At 40.8% G+C, this 17,052-nt stretch overlaps 1 protein-coding gene across 7 annotated transcripts; it reads left to right on the top strand.

The window, feature by feature from the left end:
* On the top strand, positions 1 to 13,337 carry LOC135255630 (troponin T, fast skeletal muscle isoforms-like). 7 transcript variants are annotated; one of them, XM_064337062.1, is made up of 15 exons: positions 1 to 157; positions 2,598 to 2,646; positions 2,960 to 2,973; positions 3,925 to 3,939; positions 5,145 to 5,372; positions 7,035 to 7,052; positions 7,856 to 7,874; positions 8,110 to 8,155; positions 8,280 to 8,396; positions 8,509 to 8,586; positions 8,710 to 8,823; positions 9,026 to 9,135; positions 9,243 to 9,333; positions 10,899 to 10,939; positions 13,009 to 13,337. In XM_064337062.1, the coding sequence occupies exons 2-15, from the start codon at positions 2,627 to 2,629 to the stop codon at positions 13,043 to 13,045; spliced, it is 948 nt and encodes a 315-aa protein (XP_064193132.1). In that variant the 5' UTR covers positions 1 to 157; positions 2,598 to 2,626; the 3' UTR covers positions 13,046 to 13,337. The 7 variants fall into 7 exon arrangements, with proteins under 7 accessions (XP_064193132.1, XP_064193133.1, XP_064193134.1 ...); XM_064337063.1 differs by lacking the exon at positions 10,899 to 10,939 and adding an exon at positions 9,965 to 10,005; XM_064337064.1 differs by lacking the exon at positions 3,925 to 3,939.
* The last annotated feature ends 3,715 nt before the right edge of the window (positions 13,338 to 17,052 follow it).

The raw sequence follows: 17,052 nt of genomic DNA, 5'->3' as shown, positions 1-17,052 counted from the left end.
CCCCCCCCCTTCAGCCCCCGAGACCGTCTCAGCCAATAAGAGACCTCAGGAGATCAAATATCACTATAACAGAAAGACTTAATCGCTCCGGGAAGTCTTCAGAACCTTACAGCCAGTCTCCGTCACCAGGGAGCTCACTTCTTTCAGCTTTTCTGAGGTAAGAGAAAGAGAAAATGAGATAGAGAGGGAGAGAACCTAGGAAATTTGAGGCCAGAGATTTCCCCCTAACCCCCCCCCCCCCACCCATGACAAGATACATGTGCACATCACTTTTGTGGCCTTTTCTCACTCTAGCTTTAAAGCGGAGGCTGGTCTGTAGTGCTTTTGCCAAGTATGTAATGGGACTGGTTACGCTGGGAGCCAACTTATCTTAATAAGAACTCAAATGAGACAGGCCATTGGCTGAGTGATTGGTTGGCTCCCATGCTGGTGATGAGAAAATGTCTTTCAGCCTAGCTAGGGGTGAGAGGGCCAAGTAAGTTGTTAATATAGCTGATGCAAGGAAAATCTGTAGTGCTGTGAACTGTGAACTTGCGAAGCATGTTTATAGATTTTGAACCTGGTTTTTGAGGGATAATGCAGATCCTTCTCTATTCAATAGCCACATAGAAATAGTTTGTGTACCTGCAGCTGTTTGATGTGCATTTGAGCATGAGTATGAATGTATGTGTGCGTGTGTGTCTGTGTGTGCGTGTGTGTGTGCATGCATGTGTGCGTGTGTATGTGTGTGTGTATTGATTGTCTGACACTCCAAACTACCAGGGCGTGCTGTTGTGCATTCTCCAACCATCAATGGCGGATACACCAAATGGAATCACTTGAATTGCATGTTACAAGGTCACTGGTTGCAGCACGTACTTTTGGTATCTTGTCAGGTCCAGGATGTTCATTGTATTTTAAGCCTGGGATTTACAAATCTGTTCCTCAAACTTGTCACAATTCTGCGAAGTTGTATCAATGCTGGCAATGCCAATCCTGGCTTAGCAGACAGCAGCTGATAATACAATTACAATTACTGCATAACAAAGACTAAGAGCTGGGAGTTATGCACGGCGTCCACAGGCTAATACCTTGCTCACTCTGCATGATGCAACAAAGCAGAGGACTACAGAACAGGATTTACTAAGCACAAGGAAGAGAAGCAGTTCCCTTTAGAACTCAAGAATGACCCGACTACTTTTTTCTGTCAATCCAAATGAATGCACAGAGCAACGTGATTATAATAGATTATTGATTTCTATTGTTTCTCTTGTAAAGCACTTTGAGCTGCATTTTATGATATGAAAGGTGCAATATAAATAAAGATGTTTTGTTTTTACTTTAACAAAGATTATAATAATAAATTATCATGCGAACACCGGAGTATAGCTTATTACAAAATATGAATTGCAGTTTCTGTTCGTTTCCACAACGAAAACTGCAAACGCCGTTCGTTTTGCCGAGTTTTTATTCATTTATTTCAAAACTTTATTTATACGCAAAACATGTACACGATATTGGGGGTAAACGTAATAATACATCGTTTTTGCAGTGGTTTATCTGTGTGCTCCCATGTAGTTTTCACCTTTCTTTTCTGTGCTAGTCATTGCCAGATATGGAAAGGGAATGGGGCTTATGAATGCTATTCCAGCAGAAAGAACTGGAGCTGACGCTGAGAAATATGATCATGGACTAATTCTGAAAGACATCTACAGCTGTCGGTGTTGGAATACTTCTGAGTCTGAGTGGGGATACATTTATGTGTGGATTTCATTTCAAAAGTGCAGCAAAGATTTATACATTTCATTATGCATTTAAGTGCAATTAAAATATACAATTTCCGTTGTCCTTGATTACCGAAGGAACAGTTTCGTTGCATAATTAAACACAATTCACGCTTAAAACTGCGAAATGCGATACAGGCACACAAAAAAAAAAAAAAAAAAAAAAAAAAACCACGGATGCTTAAATTAGAACTACGTTACTGAAAATGAACCGGTCAGGTTGACGGGTAAAACACTCCGTTCCCTGGAAAGGAGTATTCGACACCTTAAACAGTCGCACCTATGTGTTTAAAAAATTTGGTTTTCTCAGCCGTGTTTGTAGAGGAAACTGCGAGAAATTTTATTTTTTGTCATGAACAATAGATTTTAAAATTTTGATGGCGTAACGCCTGGTATATAAAGAAAATATTGCCCTTACACATTCATAAGTATTATAAATGAAGACCTTTCTTACTGTGTGACAGCAAATATATTTTATGTCGGAGCAGAGTACTTGCCACTGCAGACGCTTTGGAAACAGGTGCACTACAACTCCAAGGGCCCACGTTTTTTGCAGGCCAAGGGTCAATAGCGCAGGCTCAATAGCGCTGCATCAGAAAGGCGTTGATACATATCCCGAGAGCAGACTAGTAGGCTACCTCATGATATTGAACATCTTTTAGCAACCTATCGTAGTTTCTGTGCTTGAAACGTTCACCTATCAGGATCGTTTTGGACTAGGGAGGAGACCGGTTTTTTTTTTTTTTTGGTTAGCGGTACCACAGCTATAAATGCAGTGCACCACTTAGCGCTCAGCTCCGAGCTGTCAAAACTAACCCCTCACTCTTCCTTTAGTGTTTCTAGGTGCAAAGTCCACTGTCACCATGGCTGACGCTGAGGAAGTGTAAGTATCTACCCTTCAATCATCCTCATTTTCTTTATTTATATAGCCTATTGTTTTTCCTTTGGGGAAATAATTTGTCAGCCTTTGCACACTGTATCTGTGGCTATATTATAGTTTCGAGATGGAAATTGGGAGATGCAAGTGGTCTTTAAAGTAGTTACTATTCCTGGAATACAGTCCATAATTCTTGTCAGTCTTTATGACTTAGTTGTCTGAATGTACTTATAATGTGTGTAATTAATCATTTTGAATTCTGCTATAAACCTGATTTTTAGGCTAATTCAAATTATTTTCTTCATCTTTTACTTTTCAGTGAACAGGTTGAAGGTAAGAGACCTTTTTAGGCTAATATTCTTAGGCTACTACTACAATATTAACAATAATGAATCTCTCTATTCAGTATTATGAACAATAGATCATAGATTATGACTACTGTAGACTAGTATAGACTATTTATGATGATGGAGTCACATGTATCTGAGATTATTAATCGTCTCAACCCTCTTTGGTTTATTGTACCGGGTTAAATCATCATCATGGTAAATCATCAATTGCAACAGAGCGTCATATTCACCACATTTATAATGCAAATTTACATTCTAATGCTCTTGATCTCAATAAATATAATATGCCAAATCCTTCTTTGTGTTTTAACTGCTATTGTCATTATGTACATTTCTATATAGAATGGCCAAATTCAGGTTTGGCTTATTTCCATGAAATACTCCTTCAAGTAGTTCTACGACATTGCTGTCTTCTAAAGCTCTGCTAGCTTCTAAACTATTCTTTCCTGATGTTGGTACTGAACTCATTTATTTATTCATTTTTGAGGGAAATTATTTGTGGAATATTGGAGGTTTTAGATTCTTTTCTTATGTTAATTTTTCTGAGCCGTAGCTCCTGCAGCTCTGTCTGAAGGCCCATTTGCCGGTTTAGACATTGTCCACCCAGGCTGTGTGCAGTCCTCACAGAATAACTGCATGACCTATACAGTAGCTCACATCTGATACCCAGTTCAAAGTGCTTGGCCCTCCCGTTCTGAAATGGAGATGCGATATGTCAGACATTATATCTGGAATGTAAGATGCGTGTTGAAAGACTTAACTTTTGAACTTTGCACCATTAATTCAATGTCATTTCACCAGCTATATCATATGCTATATCAATGTATTGGGCTTGGCCATATTAATCCAATCTGATAAAACTGTGTGGTGTTCACATATAGGCTTGTTTCAGTTTTAATTGTTATGTTTCACTGCTTTTTTTTGGAAAATGAAGAAGTTGAAGAGGAAGGTAAAAAAAACCCTGATAATTAAAATTTTTTGCCCATCTGTATTATTACTAATTTGTCAACTTTTTCACCCTTAATTCTCACTGTGTTTGACGATGATGCCTGCTTTGCTCATGCTGTCTCCCCAACTATGTGGCATGTCCACTAATTTTGTTAAAATATCCGTGGTTTTATTGTTCTTGCTTTGTGAAAACAGAAACAATCTATGTTTTGTTTGACACACTTTCATAGGAATATTGTACAGTATACACAACTGTTATGCTTTCCCACACAATGAACAATGCATAAAACGTGTCATGCTGCCTCTGTGTGATCTTTAAAACCTACTATTTGATGGTGTGATGTGTGTGACTGTAACTGTGTCCATTTGATTAGTGCTGAATATTCTAATTTTGGTTTCCTGTATTGCTGGATGATTTAGTCCTCTTTGGTGAACCTCACATCTGTGTCCATAATAACCCATGCTTACACTTTTAAAAGATCAACCTCCAGAGCAAAGTGGCTCAAGGTCATAACCTCAGTTTAAAAAAAAAAAAAAAAGCCCTTCACTCCCTGCTGCTTCTGTGTATTAATGTAACGACACAAGTGTCAATCTCTCACAGGGGAATAAATGAACCCTACATTGTGGAGAATTACTCAGTGACCATCTAACACCCCATTCCCCTGTTTCTGCCTTCTGCTCAAAACAGCAAATTAACATTAACTTTGTTTCTCTCTTTTTTATTGACTGTCAAACACAAGCCAGTTAAGGGTGATATCTGACTTGAGTGGGTAAATGAATATAATGGTTCTAAAAACATTATGAAACTTTGTGATCAGACTGCCAGGATTTTTACCCCTGACATTTAAAAAAAAAATTTTTTTATCGTGATGCATTTTCAACCTAGGTATCTCTGGTATGTAGGAAACCATCATTCAGTGTTTGATATGCATATATCTCTCTCACTATTTACTGACCTCTTTTCTTTATCCCCACTGCTTGCTGCACTCTCCACCCTTAAACTGTCCTCACAGTCACTTTAACTGCCATTTTTTCCTCCATTTTCTCGTAACAGAAACAGTAATGTTTCATTTTTTTCCTGTGCTAACATTGACTTTATCTTTCTCTTCTCTCCCCCTCTCTCTCTCTATGGCATTCAATAACCTCTGTGAAAAAAAATCAAATGCCTTCCTTTTCCCTGGTGGCTCATTGCATGACACCCCATAGCCGCAGCCGAGGAGGTAGTAGAAGTAGAGGTGGCCCCAGAGGTGGCCCCTGAGGAAGAGGCTGAGGCAGAGGCAGCCCCTGAGGCTGAGCCGGAGCCTGAGCCAGAGGCCGAGCCGGAGCCAGAGCCTGAGCCTGAGCCTGAGCCAGAGCCAGAGCCAGTGGCCGAGCCAGAGCCAGAGCCCGAGCCTGAGCCTGAGCCAGAGCCAGAGCCAGTGGTGCATGAGGAAGGTATGTGGCATGGGTATTCATTCATCCTTCCCGAGTCAGCAGTGTACTCCGCCTGTCACAGCCCAGACAGACTGACCAATAACCAGTTCCAAACAGACTGACCAATAACCAGTTCCAAACAGACTGACCAATAACCAGTCTCCAGACAGACTGACCAATAACCAGTCCCTAGACAGATTGACCAATAACCAGTCCCCAGACAGTCTGACCAATACCCAGTCCCCAGACAGACTGACCAATAACCAGTCCCCAGACAGACTGACCAATAACCAGTCCCCAGACAGTCTGACCAATAACCAGTCCCCAGACAGTCTGACCAATAACCAGTCCCCAGACAGTCTGACCAATAACCAGTTCTCATACCCGTAGTCTTCTCTAAATTAGCACTGCCACCGGAGGTTCCTCCTCTTCATAAACGGCCACTATGAAGAAACCTCAGCCTATACACGGTTATAAGTGTGTCGTTGGTTTATACCGTGTATATGTTGACCCCCCCCAACCCCCCTCTGCCCGCTCCCCCCACCCCTCCTCCACAGAGTACTTTAGCCACTGGTCACAAACTGCTTCCACAATGTGATTTTGATGCACTTCCTGGAGACTCTGTGGAGGAGCCTGATGTTGCCGCTGGTCATGCTCTCTGTCTTAATGAGATGCCCAGGCCCTCTCTGTGCATAATCTCCCACTTTTATGCAACACGCCTGCAAAACCTGTCCAGTTGCAATTGTAGGACCAAAGTTATTACAATCCTCTTAGCGTGGCCATGCCTCGTGAAAGTGTACTTTTCATAATTGTGGGAGATTTCAGAATATCTGTGGGTTGTCCTTTGTGCCCTGGTGTTATTAAATGTCAGTACTCTGTCTTCTGATAAATGTTTTAATGTTGTTATTGATAATGTTTTGTGTTGGTAATTCTCAAAGGGACAAAAAAAAAAGATTACAAACAAATAATAAAAAAGGCAAAAGGCAATGACCTTGTGTGTCTCTGGGGTCACGCAAACCTCTGGGGTACACCTGCAGTGTTAATTTCTGCAGTGTAGAACCACGGTTTGAGAACTGGGCTTATAACTGGTTGTGGATTTGATCCTCAGCCATGGCACTGCTGCTGTACCCTTAAGCAAGTTACGTAACCTAAATTGCTTCAGTATAAATAATTGGCTGTCTGAACAGATGGAATGTAAGCATATCTGTGTAAATTGGTGTGGGTGGGCTAAAATGAAATTTAAGTTTGACTTTGCTCGCCTTCATCCTTTTTGGGAAATTACTGATTGGGCATTAGCCAGTGGTGTGACCTGGTCATTTTTCTGTCCTCTTTGAGTTACCAAACTCATTGAACACTTTTTTATGTTGGTACAAAAATTTTATATTTCAACTTATATTAGAAGATTGACTGCTTTTCATGTGTTTCATATTGGGGTGTTATACAATCATTATGAATTTACATTTTTAAGTTTTATAATTGATGTTCAGATTTTCCTTTGAAAAGCACAAAGCAAAAAAAGAGTAATAAATAAAGATGATAAAAACACCCCAATTTGGGCCAATGCTCAGTCGTGTTGTGCTTATGAGGGACTCTGAAATTGTGCCTCGTCAGCGTACAAAGCCCCACGAATGTGTCACTAATGATGTCTATTCCGCTTTTGCTTTCAACGCTTGCTGCATGCAGAGGCCTATGAGGAGGAAGGTACGTTGCCACGATTTCTCGTTTGCATCTGCGATCGGTAGGGCCGTCACAGGCGTTTGAGGGTTCACCGTTGTGAGAGAATGCCTGCGCTGTTGGTCAAATGCCGTCTCTTCCAGCCAGTATCTCCCTCAATCTGAGGGGGAGAAAGCACCGCCATTTTGGCTGACCTAAATTAAACACCTGCGTTCAGGAAAAAAAAAAGAGCGAGAGAGTGATATCCCCAATCTGGGTGTCCCATGTCTGCCCGATGAAGACATGACAAAGTGGAAAAAAGGGTGAAAGAATATGAATGCTTCACTGCACAGTGACCCCGCCCAGAGAGCCCATCGTTGCTTTGCTTCTCCCCTCCGCATGACATGCGCCAAACCAGTCGAGGAGGGAGAACAAGATGGTAGTTTGCGTTTCCTTCGAGGAAATAATTAAGTACTTATATACTGATGAGCACCTATGAATGTGTCCTGTGTGTAATTTTCTGTAAGGTGCCTAATATTAAAATTTATAGATTTGGATTTTTCCTGAGTTCTACCACTAACATGTAATAACAATAACTTTAAATTAAAGGTAAAACTTGGTGTTTATTTCTGTTTTTAAATCTTGCTACTTGCTGTGTTTCAAAGCACAATTATTCTAAATCTAATTATGATTTGAATTTAATAAATCACTAAATAAGCTCAACATTGTCAACAGTTAAACTAAAACCTGCATTTTATATTGTCTGAAGGCTTAATGTGTCTTTTCTGTATGTGGATTTTTAACCCTGTAACAATTCCCTGTCCCTTTTTTATTTTATGCTTACTCAACAGAAGAGAAGCCAAAATTCAAGTGAGTAATTTTTTCAGCTGACATCTGTTTTGAACTGACTGCAGTTTCAGATACATTTGAAGTTATGTTGGTGAATTTGCATGTGTGCATGCGTAATATGCACACCATGCAGTTGCAGATGTGGTGTTTAGCACTGCCAAGCTTTTTTAAATCTTAAGTCATAAATGGATAGAAAATCCGTTAGTGTGGCTAGCAAGGGGGATTGTATGACATGGCGTCATTCAATTCTCCACAGACCCAGCGCGCCTAAGATCCCAGATGGGGAGAAAGTGGACTTTGATGTGAGTAAAGCTGCGTTTCAACTACAGCTACGGTTCTTGGTCTCACAATGTGTGGGGCAGAGCGGGCCCAGTAGCCTTGATGCTAACTCTTTAACCACACAGTGATCCTCTCTGCTCTTAACAGGACATCCAGAAGAAGCGTCAGAACAAGGATCTGGTCGAGCTGCAGGCGCTGATCGATGCTCACTTTGAGCAGAGGAAGAAGGAAGAGGAAGAGATTATCGCCCTCAAGGAGAGAATTGTGAGTGGCCGCGTTCTCCACAGACCAGCTTCTGAAGGCACGTGGGGGCACTGCTCCCTCTGGTGGTGTGGTGGCGTAACAGCTCCACAATTTTGTGCGCGTCTCCCCGCAGGAGAAGCGTAGGGCCGAGAGGGCCGAGCAGCAGAGGATCCGGGCTGAGAAGGATAAAGAGCGCCAGGCGAGACGTGAGGTCTGTGTCTGAGAACCTCTGCCCGCGCCCCCCCCCCCACCCTCATTCACAGTGCTCCCTCTCACCTGTTCGGTGTTGATGGTCTTTGTTTGTTGATGGACCTTGTTGAAATCTCTTCCACAGGAGGAGAGGCTGAAGAGGGAGGAGGCTGATGCTAAGAGGAAGGCTGATGATGATGCCAAGAAGAAGTCAGCCCTGACCAGCATGGGCTCAAACTACAGCAGCTATCTTCAGAAGGTGAACCTCTCACGGTCCTCTGTTAGGTCTATAGATTAAGCTAACAAACTCACCGGTAGTTCTGCGGTAGACACTGGAGCCAGTGTAGGCCATGAAAAAGTTATTAAGGAAAAACGTGAAGGCAGATGTGAGTTGCGTGCTATAGTGCTGATCCATGAAGTAGAAATGTGTGACGCCTTCCTCTTTGCCTCGGTGAGTGCAGGCTGACCAAAAGAGAGGGAAGAAGCAGACTGAGAGAGAGAAGAAGAAGAAGATCCTGGCTGAAAGACGCAAGCCTCTCAACATTGACCATCTGAATGAGGACAAACTGAAGTGAGATTCCCCGAGACCTCTCTGGTTGTGTTCCTGAGCAAATGTAGGGCGTGGAAGCCGAACAAAAGGGAGCTCTGCTCACCTGCCTCTCCCTTGCTGGGTTCCAGGGAAAAGGCCAAGGAGCTGTGGGACTGGATGCATTCTCTGGAAGCTGAGAAGTTTGACCACATGGAGAAACTGAAGAGACAGAAGTATGAGGTGAGCCTGCCCCCTGCTGGTCACGATCGGACCTTTAAAATGATCTCTCTGTACTTCTGACCAAATGATGATCCTTTTGTACATTTGTAAAAACCCTACAGCTTTTTCCCACCATTCTGTCGAACATAGTCCCTCGTTACTGACGTTCCTGACATTTAAAAGAAGTTGACTGGGAAAAGTCCATTTTCTGAAGACAGAAGACACCTACCTAGAGTACTACACCTAATGAATGAATGACGTTTATGCAACAATGATGGGTGTTACGGTAAAGGAAAATGGAAAAAAAACTATTTCTGACAACAATGAGAGATCAAAGAATCATTTTTAGTTGTAAACAAAGAATCCATCCAAGAATCAGATCAGTTTTAGTAGTAGGAGAAGCATCTCCAATTTAAACATTCCACACAAGAGCACAGCTGTGTTGAAATACCTGTGTTAGCTCTGAATTTCATGAAGATAGGCCGCTGAGTTTACCCAACTGGATGTGCTTTTGTGAGCAGATTCTCAGGTGGAACAGAAAGTGGAGTCTGCTTTCAGTTTCTTGTGTAAGATCAGGGAGAAGTCCTGATGTCCGCGCAACCGTGCGCTTAATTAATATTAATGAACACAGCTGTGCTTTGATCTCCTTCAGGTTACAACACTACGTAAGAGAGTGGAGGAGCTGAGTAAATTGTAAGTAAAGTGGTGCAGGAGCCCGAGGTCTGGAGCGCATGGTCTGCCTGCATGGGACACTTTAAGGGGCCCATGGAAAAGGGGCAAAAGGGGCAGCATCTGATGAGAGGTGAAAGGTCAAACCGTGGAAGATGGAACTGACAGCAGCATCTGTACTCGTCAGTGTTGATGTTACGCCTGTCGGAAGATTTTCAAAAAAGTGAAGGGTTTTTGTTCTTCTTCAGCTCTGTCTTTTCATGTTTAACTTCTCAATTGGATAGAGTTAGTCAGCAGTGATTCAGACTGTAGCTCCAGTTTTCACCTTCACTTTGGTGTCTGTACAATAGACTGTAGGACTTTTTTGCCCCCAGACACTAGGCCTCCACAGGTAAGTGACTTGGTCAGCCTGAAGGTCAAGGCAAAGGACTTCACTCCTCTGGTATTCAGTCTTTCAACATCCCCGGGTCTTCTGGTACTAGGGGAGGTCTCTGTCCCCTCAAACTTCTACTGTCAATCAGATGGAAACACAGGCCAAATACACCCCACGAGAGCTTCTCATAGAAAATATAGTTACATATATATGTTTTAGATTTAAATGTATTATACTGCTGTGTAGTCTTAATGAAAAATCCCAGACTTGGCATAGTCTGACAAAAGAATGAGGCTTGAGAATTCTTCTGAGAACAGGCCTTTTAGCCAATCTAGGCAAATCATTTTTACCATGTAAAAGTTGAGAGGAATCTGAGAGCACAAGGGGTGTGTTTTTGCCTGGGTTTCCTGGCCGTGCTCCACAGGCAGCCCCCTTTGGAGAGAGAGGGGGGGAGACGGAGAGGTCCTCTCACAGGTGAGGGTCGGGATTCCACCAGGTAATGTGCTGCGCTCCTTTTAAACTCGAGCTCCTGTGTTGTCCACAGGTCATCTCTCTCAGAAACCGCATTGATGAGCTGCAGAAACAGTAAGTAGCCCCGCTCATATCACACCACCCAACCATCTGTCCCATCCAGATAGCAGCATGGCAGTCTGGTGCATTTCCAGGCCGGAGAGAAACGCTCTTTAGCCTCTTCCTGAGAAATGCATTTTTCATCATTTAAATTAACATATAGTGTTTTAAATAGCAACCTTAACTGACGTCCATATCCATGTACACTTACACAACTTGACATGGGTGCTCTGAAGTGTGTGTGAATGGCTTCACTGGGCCTTACAAAAATGTCATCATCAGCTGGCCATTTTACTATAGGATTCTGTGAGATTCACAGAAGTCTTATAGAACATTTTTGTAAAGGAGTTATGCTATGTAAATTGACCAAATATGTTAATGAGTCATTTTTTTCTATACTTGACCCCTCAACTGCTGCTTAACCTGACAAGGAAAGATTTAAAATGCAAGATGACCTGTTCTCATCCAAGCTGTAAATGTGTTATTCACACTGTCAAGCAGTAGGTACCTAACACGTTTACATCACATTCTCATTATGTGATGCAATGGCAAGAAACTGTGTTCTACATGCTCTATGTTTTGCTGTCTTTGCATGCATCGTCAAAGGCAGAGAAAATACAACAAAATTGGCTTTGGATAGCTTTGCTGCAAAATTTCAAGTTCTTGCAAATACAAAGAAATATTATCCTTGTTAAAAACATCCATGTGCATTCTTAGAACATGTACAATATTTATTCAGCTCAGTTTTTTTTTACAGTCAAGTCTCTCAATTTGGTCAATGTCATATTTTTAATAATATAAGAGCATACAGTGCTGGCAAAGCTTTCGGTAAACTCTGGTAGCAATTTTGTTCCACATAAACTCTCCTCAGTGGGTGTTCCTAACTGTTGTTTATGTGGCCTTTTATATCTGCGTGTGCGCTTCCAAATGGGCAGCCTAGGGCCGGTAGCCAAAAGGTGTGTGGGGACGTTTATTTTTTCCAAGGAGAAAAATATTGCATGAGTCTCCATAGTGCCAGACGTGGGTCTATGGCGTAGCAGTGGAGTAGCAGTTTGTGTAATTTGATGATAAAATATTACGGTAAGTGCTGCATTGCATGTGGCATGGGGAACCAGCATGTCTTCTTTTATCTCTTTCAGTTATTGTCTTTAATTAAGTCAATTATTAACTTAATTTTGTCTGACGGAAGTCTGTAATGAACTTCAGTAGAGAAAAAAAAATGAAGCTTAACTGCATGTATAGTATTATGATGAACAGTGATGAATCAATAATGGTAGCTAGTTTATTTATCTAATAACTCTTTGCATTTAAGCACAGATGACATGAAAGAGTGTCCAAATGCTCTTCAGAATAAGCAATGCTCCAAGAAAGCACCTTTTCATAAAAGATGATCTATCAACACCTGTCAGTCTTCTTCCTTCTTTAGCTTTGTAGGAGAATAGCCAGGGTAACTGGATCTCAAGTCTGTCTGACATAGAGTGTAGCCATGACAGCCATGTCAAATGTAACACTGTGATATGTCCCACCATCTGGAACCCAGTCCTGGTGATTCCAGTGCTGACCAGCCATGTCCGTTCACCCCTGTGGCATGTAATTAGCTATAGTGTTAGCCAGGGAGGAAGGGTCACATTTGGCAAGGCATCACCTGCCTGTTTACACACTAGTAAATCCTTGTCAGATGGGAGTCAGCAGTCTGCCCACTCTGGTTATGCAAGAAAATTAGTCCTTCGATGCATTGCCTGACTGGGATTGTTGTCGCAGTGGGACAGGCATACAGTTATGGTTTGGCCTAAAAAAAATGAAACTAATGCTTTAGTGTTTGCACCAGAGGAACCTTGAATAACTTTAAGTAAATTCAAATAACTTTATTTAAAAGTGTTTGAACAGAGGAGCGAATCATGAGTGCTCTTTTTTCTAAAACCACCTTTGAGTGAGAGCAAGACGCAGCCATTACACTGATTAGTATGATTGCTCCCCCCCCAAAAAAAGGCTGCAGTAAAATGCCTACGAGCGCCTGCACGTGCGCTTAGAGGCTCGCGTAGTCGGTCTCACCTGCTTGTGTCTGCGTGCTTGCCGTACTACAGCAGCAAGAAGGGAGCCGCCGCCCGCCGCAGAAAGTAGGCCGTCTGCTGAAGAGGCCTCAGCCCCAGCGTGGCCCCATCCCGCAGCCTGGAGCGCGGACCACTTTGGAAAGGGACAATGGCCCCTCACGGCGACCCAGACTATCACCAGAACCACGGCACGCAAACGACTCACAGTTCTCGACGTCTTTCCGTCTAATTGGTGTTACGGTGTTACGTCCGCTTTAACAGCTATTAGCAGTTGTCTTAGAGATAGCCTCAATTGTGCCTTCTCACCCTGGACTGCTGTTTGGTTCTCATTATTTTTGTAAATAAAGTGTGTGTCTCTTCTGCATTGTCTGCTGATCAGTTTTTGTTCAATTTCAATAAAATTCCTTCTTCCTATGAATACACTTTGAACCATACTATGAGATTAATTTATCATAAATATACGGAAACATGGTTAAGATATGTTGCCACTCCCTTCTGATAATGATACTCAGATACACTTTGGATTAGTTACGCATCTTTAAAAAAAAACAACAATATTCTGCTAAATCACTTTGACTTCAACTGAATTCTAAAATGTTCAGACATTTTTTGGCTTACATGCAGTATGGTACATTGAGCATTTAGATGGGGTGAATCAGTGTGTAACTCTGGTAATTTTACAACAATGGTAAAAATGTTCACTCAGTAAATTTCACCTTTAATAAAGTTTACTCATAACCAGATTTAGAAAATTCATCACTGGTTTCAGTTATCAGAGGTTATTTTGTTGTGAAGATTTCAAAAGGGTTGCTCATTATTTTCCAGATTTATTTTGTTCTAGGCCGCTAAATAAATAGAGTGGTGGATAGAAGAGGGATCTTTTTAATGTTTTTGATTGAACTTTGCCAAAAGATATACTCACCTGGAAAATTCATATTATGACAGAATATACAGTACACACAACAATATACATGTAAAAAAATCTTCCCATAATGCTTTTGTTAAACTCAGTTCAGGGTAGTCAACTAGTTTAGTTGGGACAGTTCTGAACTACCCTTACTGTATCTTGCCTTGATAATTTTACAACCTTGTCCTCCACATGTGATCATATATAGGGCCACCAGTTTGTCTCCCTGCGATTTCTTACATTGTACTTCAGTCCTTCGCCAGCTGGAGGTTGCAATAGCCTCTTTGGTAAGCCCCTTCTCAAACAATTATTGTATTTGTACCACCTCAATAATGTAAATTGATAAAGTAATTGCCACTAATTAAGCACAGATGATGATTGACAGGAATGTTTGCAAGCGACACTTCTGTGTTAAAAAAAACTGTTTGATTACCTACTGCTGTAGACATGCTGATCGGTTTTGTTAGAAGCAGTGGGAAATACCCACACTAAAAATGAGAGCAGTTTTGTAACAATTAACTTGCACGAAAAAAGTTAAATAAAATAATAATTCGTGATTCAACTAAATGACTAATCACGATCTTCAATGAAGACTTTAAGTAGAATTAGGTGTCTCAGGGTTGGGCTAAAACAAAAACCTGCAGCTACACCAGTATTTTTCAAATAAGCTTGAACACCTCTCCTTTAAATGGATGCATTTTTCTTTTAACTTCATTGATACTCATTCCTGGTCCTGGAAAACCACAGAGTCTGCTGTTTTTTTTCTCCCTTAAAATCAGCAAACAGTTCAGACCCAAGCAACCTGGTGACCTGATTTAACTGTGTAATCAGCTGCTTTAACTGATCAATTGCTGTGCTACTCAAGTGCTGAGTAACAACGAAAGATAGAGATCCCTGTGGCTCTCCTTGACCAGGAGTGAGGTCCACTGCCTCAAAGACACACGGATGGAAGCATTTAAACTTCCATCCGTGTTCACTTTCCATTCTGACTCTCCTCATATTAGATCAACTAAGTGTTTTTATAAATATCTCAATTAGACAATCAACTGTACAATTAGCCACTTGACTGCACCGTTGGAGTGCCTATGGGGACCCCTGGAGGATAACCATTGAAATGCAAGTTTAAATTCCTGCAGGTCACATCGTGGAGACAAACTGGCTGGCCTCATCATATAGTGTTAGTGATCATATCGTGTACAGGGCATTGTTGTTAAAGAGTATGTGTGCTCAGCCTTGTATAAATAAAGGCTAATAATAATAATCATCATCATAATTTGCATGGCAGGTTTTGGTTCCAGTACTTCAGAAATGAGCTGCAGCAGTAAAGACTATACATCTTTTGGTACACCCTCCAAATCTACCTCTTTAGACAATTCGTAATTCTTCTTTGACTATGCCCCGTTCCAGAAAAGAACAAAAACAGCAAAGTGTTCTTTGCAAAAAAACAAACAAACAAACAAACAAAAACTGGTCAAGTAGGCATATTGCGCTGGTACGAAGTGGCACTACTTCATCTTCCCACAAGAGGGTGTTACTGATCCACTAAACGACTGTTGCCAATTTTCTGGACAGAAATAACATTTGGCAACAGGTAAAAATTCGTGTTGTCTTTTCCAGCTTGTGGCCCTTACACAAATCACCAGATTAAATTCAGTCCATCCTCCCCATACATCAAAGCACATATCGGTGAAAAGATGGATTTGGTACGCTTTCTAAAATACAAAAATGTGTTAAATCAACGATACAGTTATACTATCAACAAGAGATCATTATATGTATAATATAGATAAAACATATTAAGTTATCAATATTATGAATTGAAATGACTACAGGTAGGCTCATTAAATATATGTCATTGGTACATTTCTTACATTCGGAACAATGGAACATACAAGGACATATAACTTAAACCCGGCAATTCATGGCAGTCTATTCTGACAAGTTTATGGTTTCATTTTGATTCAGGGAATGTCATAGAACGTTCGGAAGCAAGTTTACACTTTCCAATGAATCACGCGCTCTAAAACGATATCCTTTAAAAATACCCTTTATGCAATCCCTTGTAAATTGCATAAAGCGCAACAACAAGGTCATTTGATATTCTGCATATTATTGCAGGATACGGTTACTCAGCCTTTTGGCTTTGTTACTTTGGCTCAATGGCCCTTTGGCTCGGAACAAAATAGCGTATGTATGAAGTCAGATTAATGGAAAAGTGTTAATTAACCGGAAAATGCTTGTGTGAACACAAATTAGATTTACATCAACTCCCATCAAACTACAATAACTTTTTGTCTTTGGCGTTTAGAAACGAGTGGAAGCATGTGCTGGACCATAGCAGGACCATATATACTCTGTAAGAGTTAGGCTAATTTAACACTGAATATTTTACCGTATAATAATAATAATAATAATCATCATCATCATCATCATCATCAGCATCATCATTGCCATAGTGCAACAGACTACATACAGACTGACTCAGCCCTGATTAAGACATAAATTGATCAACTGGTGATTGTGAACATCGCGCATTTCAGAATGTTTCGATCAGCGAGATGTATTATCGCTTAGACTAAATCAAGAGATTTAGTCTATGTTCATAGAACGTTGCGGAAAATTAGCCCGTGTCCAAATGGACCATGCGAGAACCTTTGGCATTTGCCGGGCTAAAAATAAATGCGAAATTATTTTAATAGGCCTATTACTTTCACCTTATGTTAGAATAATTTCCTGATAATCCTGATGTTATGTGGAATAGCCAATTTCATATTTAATATATGAAGAATATATATATATATTTTTTTTGGTAAAAAGTTCGTACTGGGATTAAACAACGCTACAAATAAACGTTTTGTCAAAGTATCAAAGCGCCGCTCATTGACTTGTGAAGCATTTAAAATAAATTCTCATCAAATCAATCTGTTTTTACGAAGCAAACGACATTATAAAAATAGAGAATTCAATATTTTTGGAAATTACACTGGTATATTTAAATTCTCAGCCTGCTCACTAAGAATTTCCATAATTCCTTCGTTTCATTAGCTTAAATAATATCAAATAGGCCTAATTCATATTCTTTGAATGCATTTCATGAGTGCATTTTAGGTACTCATACAATCATAAAATGTTCATGATTCTCAACAATGTTTATGTCAATGACAGTCAAC

Source organism: Anguilla rostrata, chromosome 5 (genome assembly GCF_018555375.3).
Source record: "Anguilla rostrata isolate EN2019 chromosome 5, ASM1855537v3, whole genome shotgun sequence".
NCBI lineage: Eukaryota > Metazoa > Chordata > Actinopteri > Anguilliformes > Anguillidae > Anguilla > Anguilla rostrata.
This window is presented reverse-complemented; position numbering and strand designations above follow the sequence as displayed.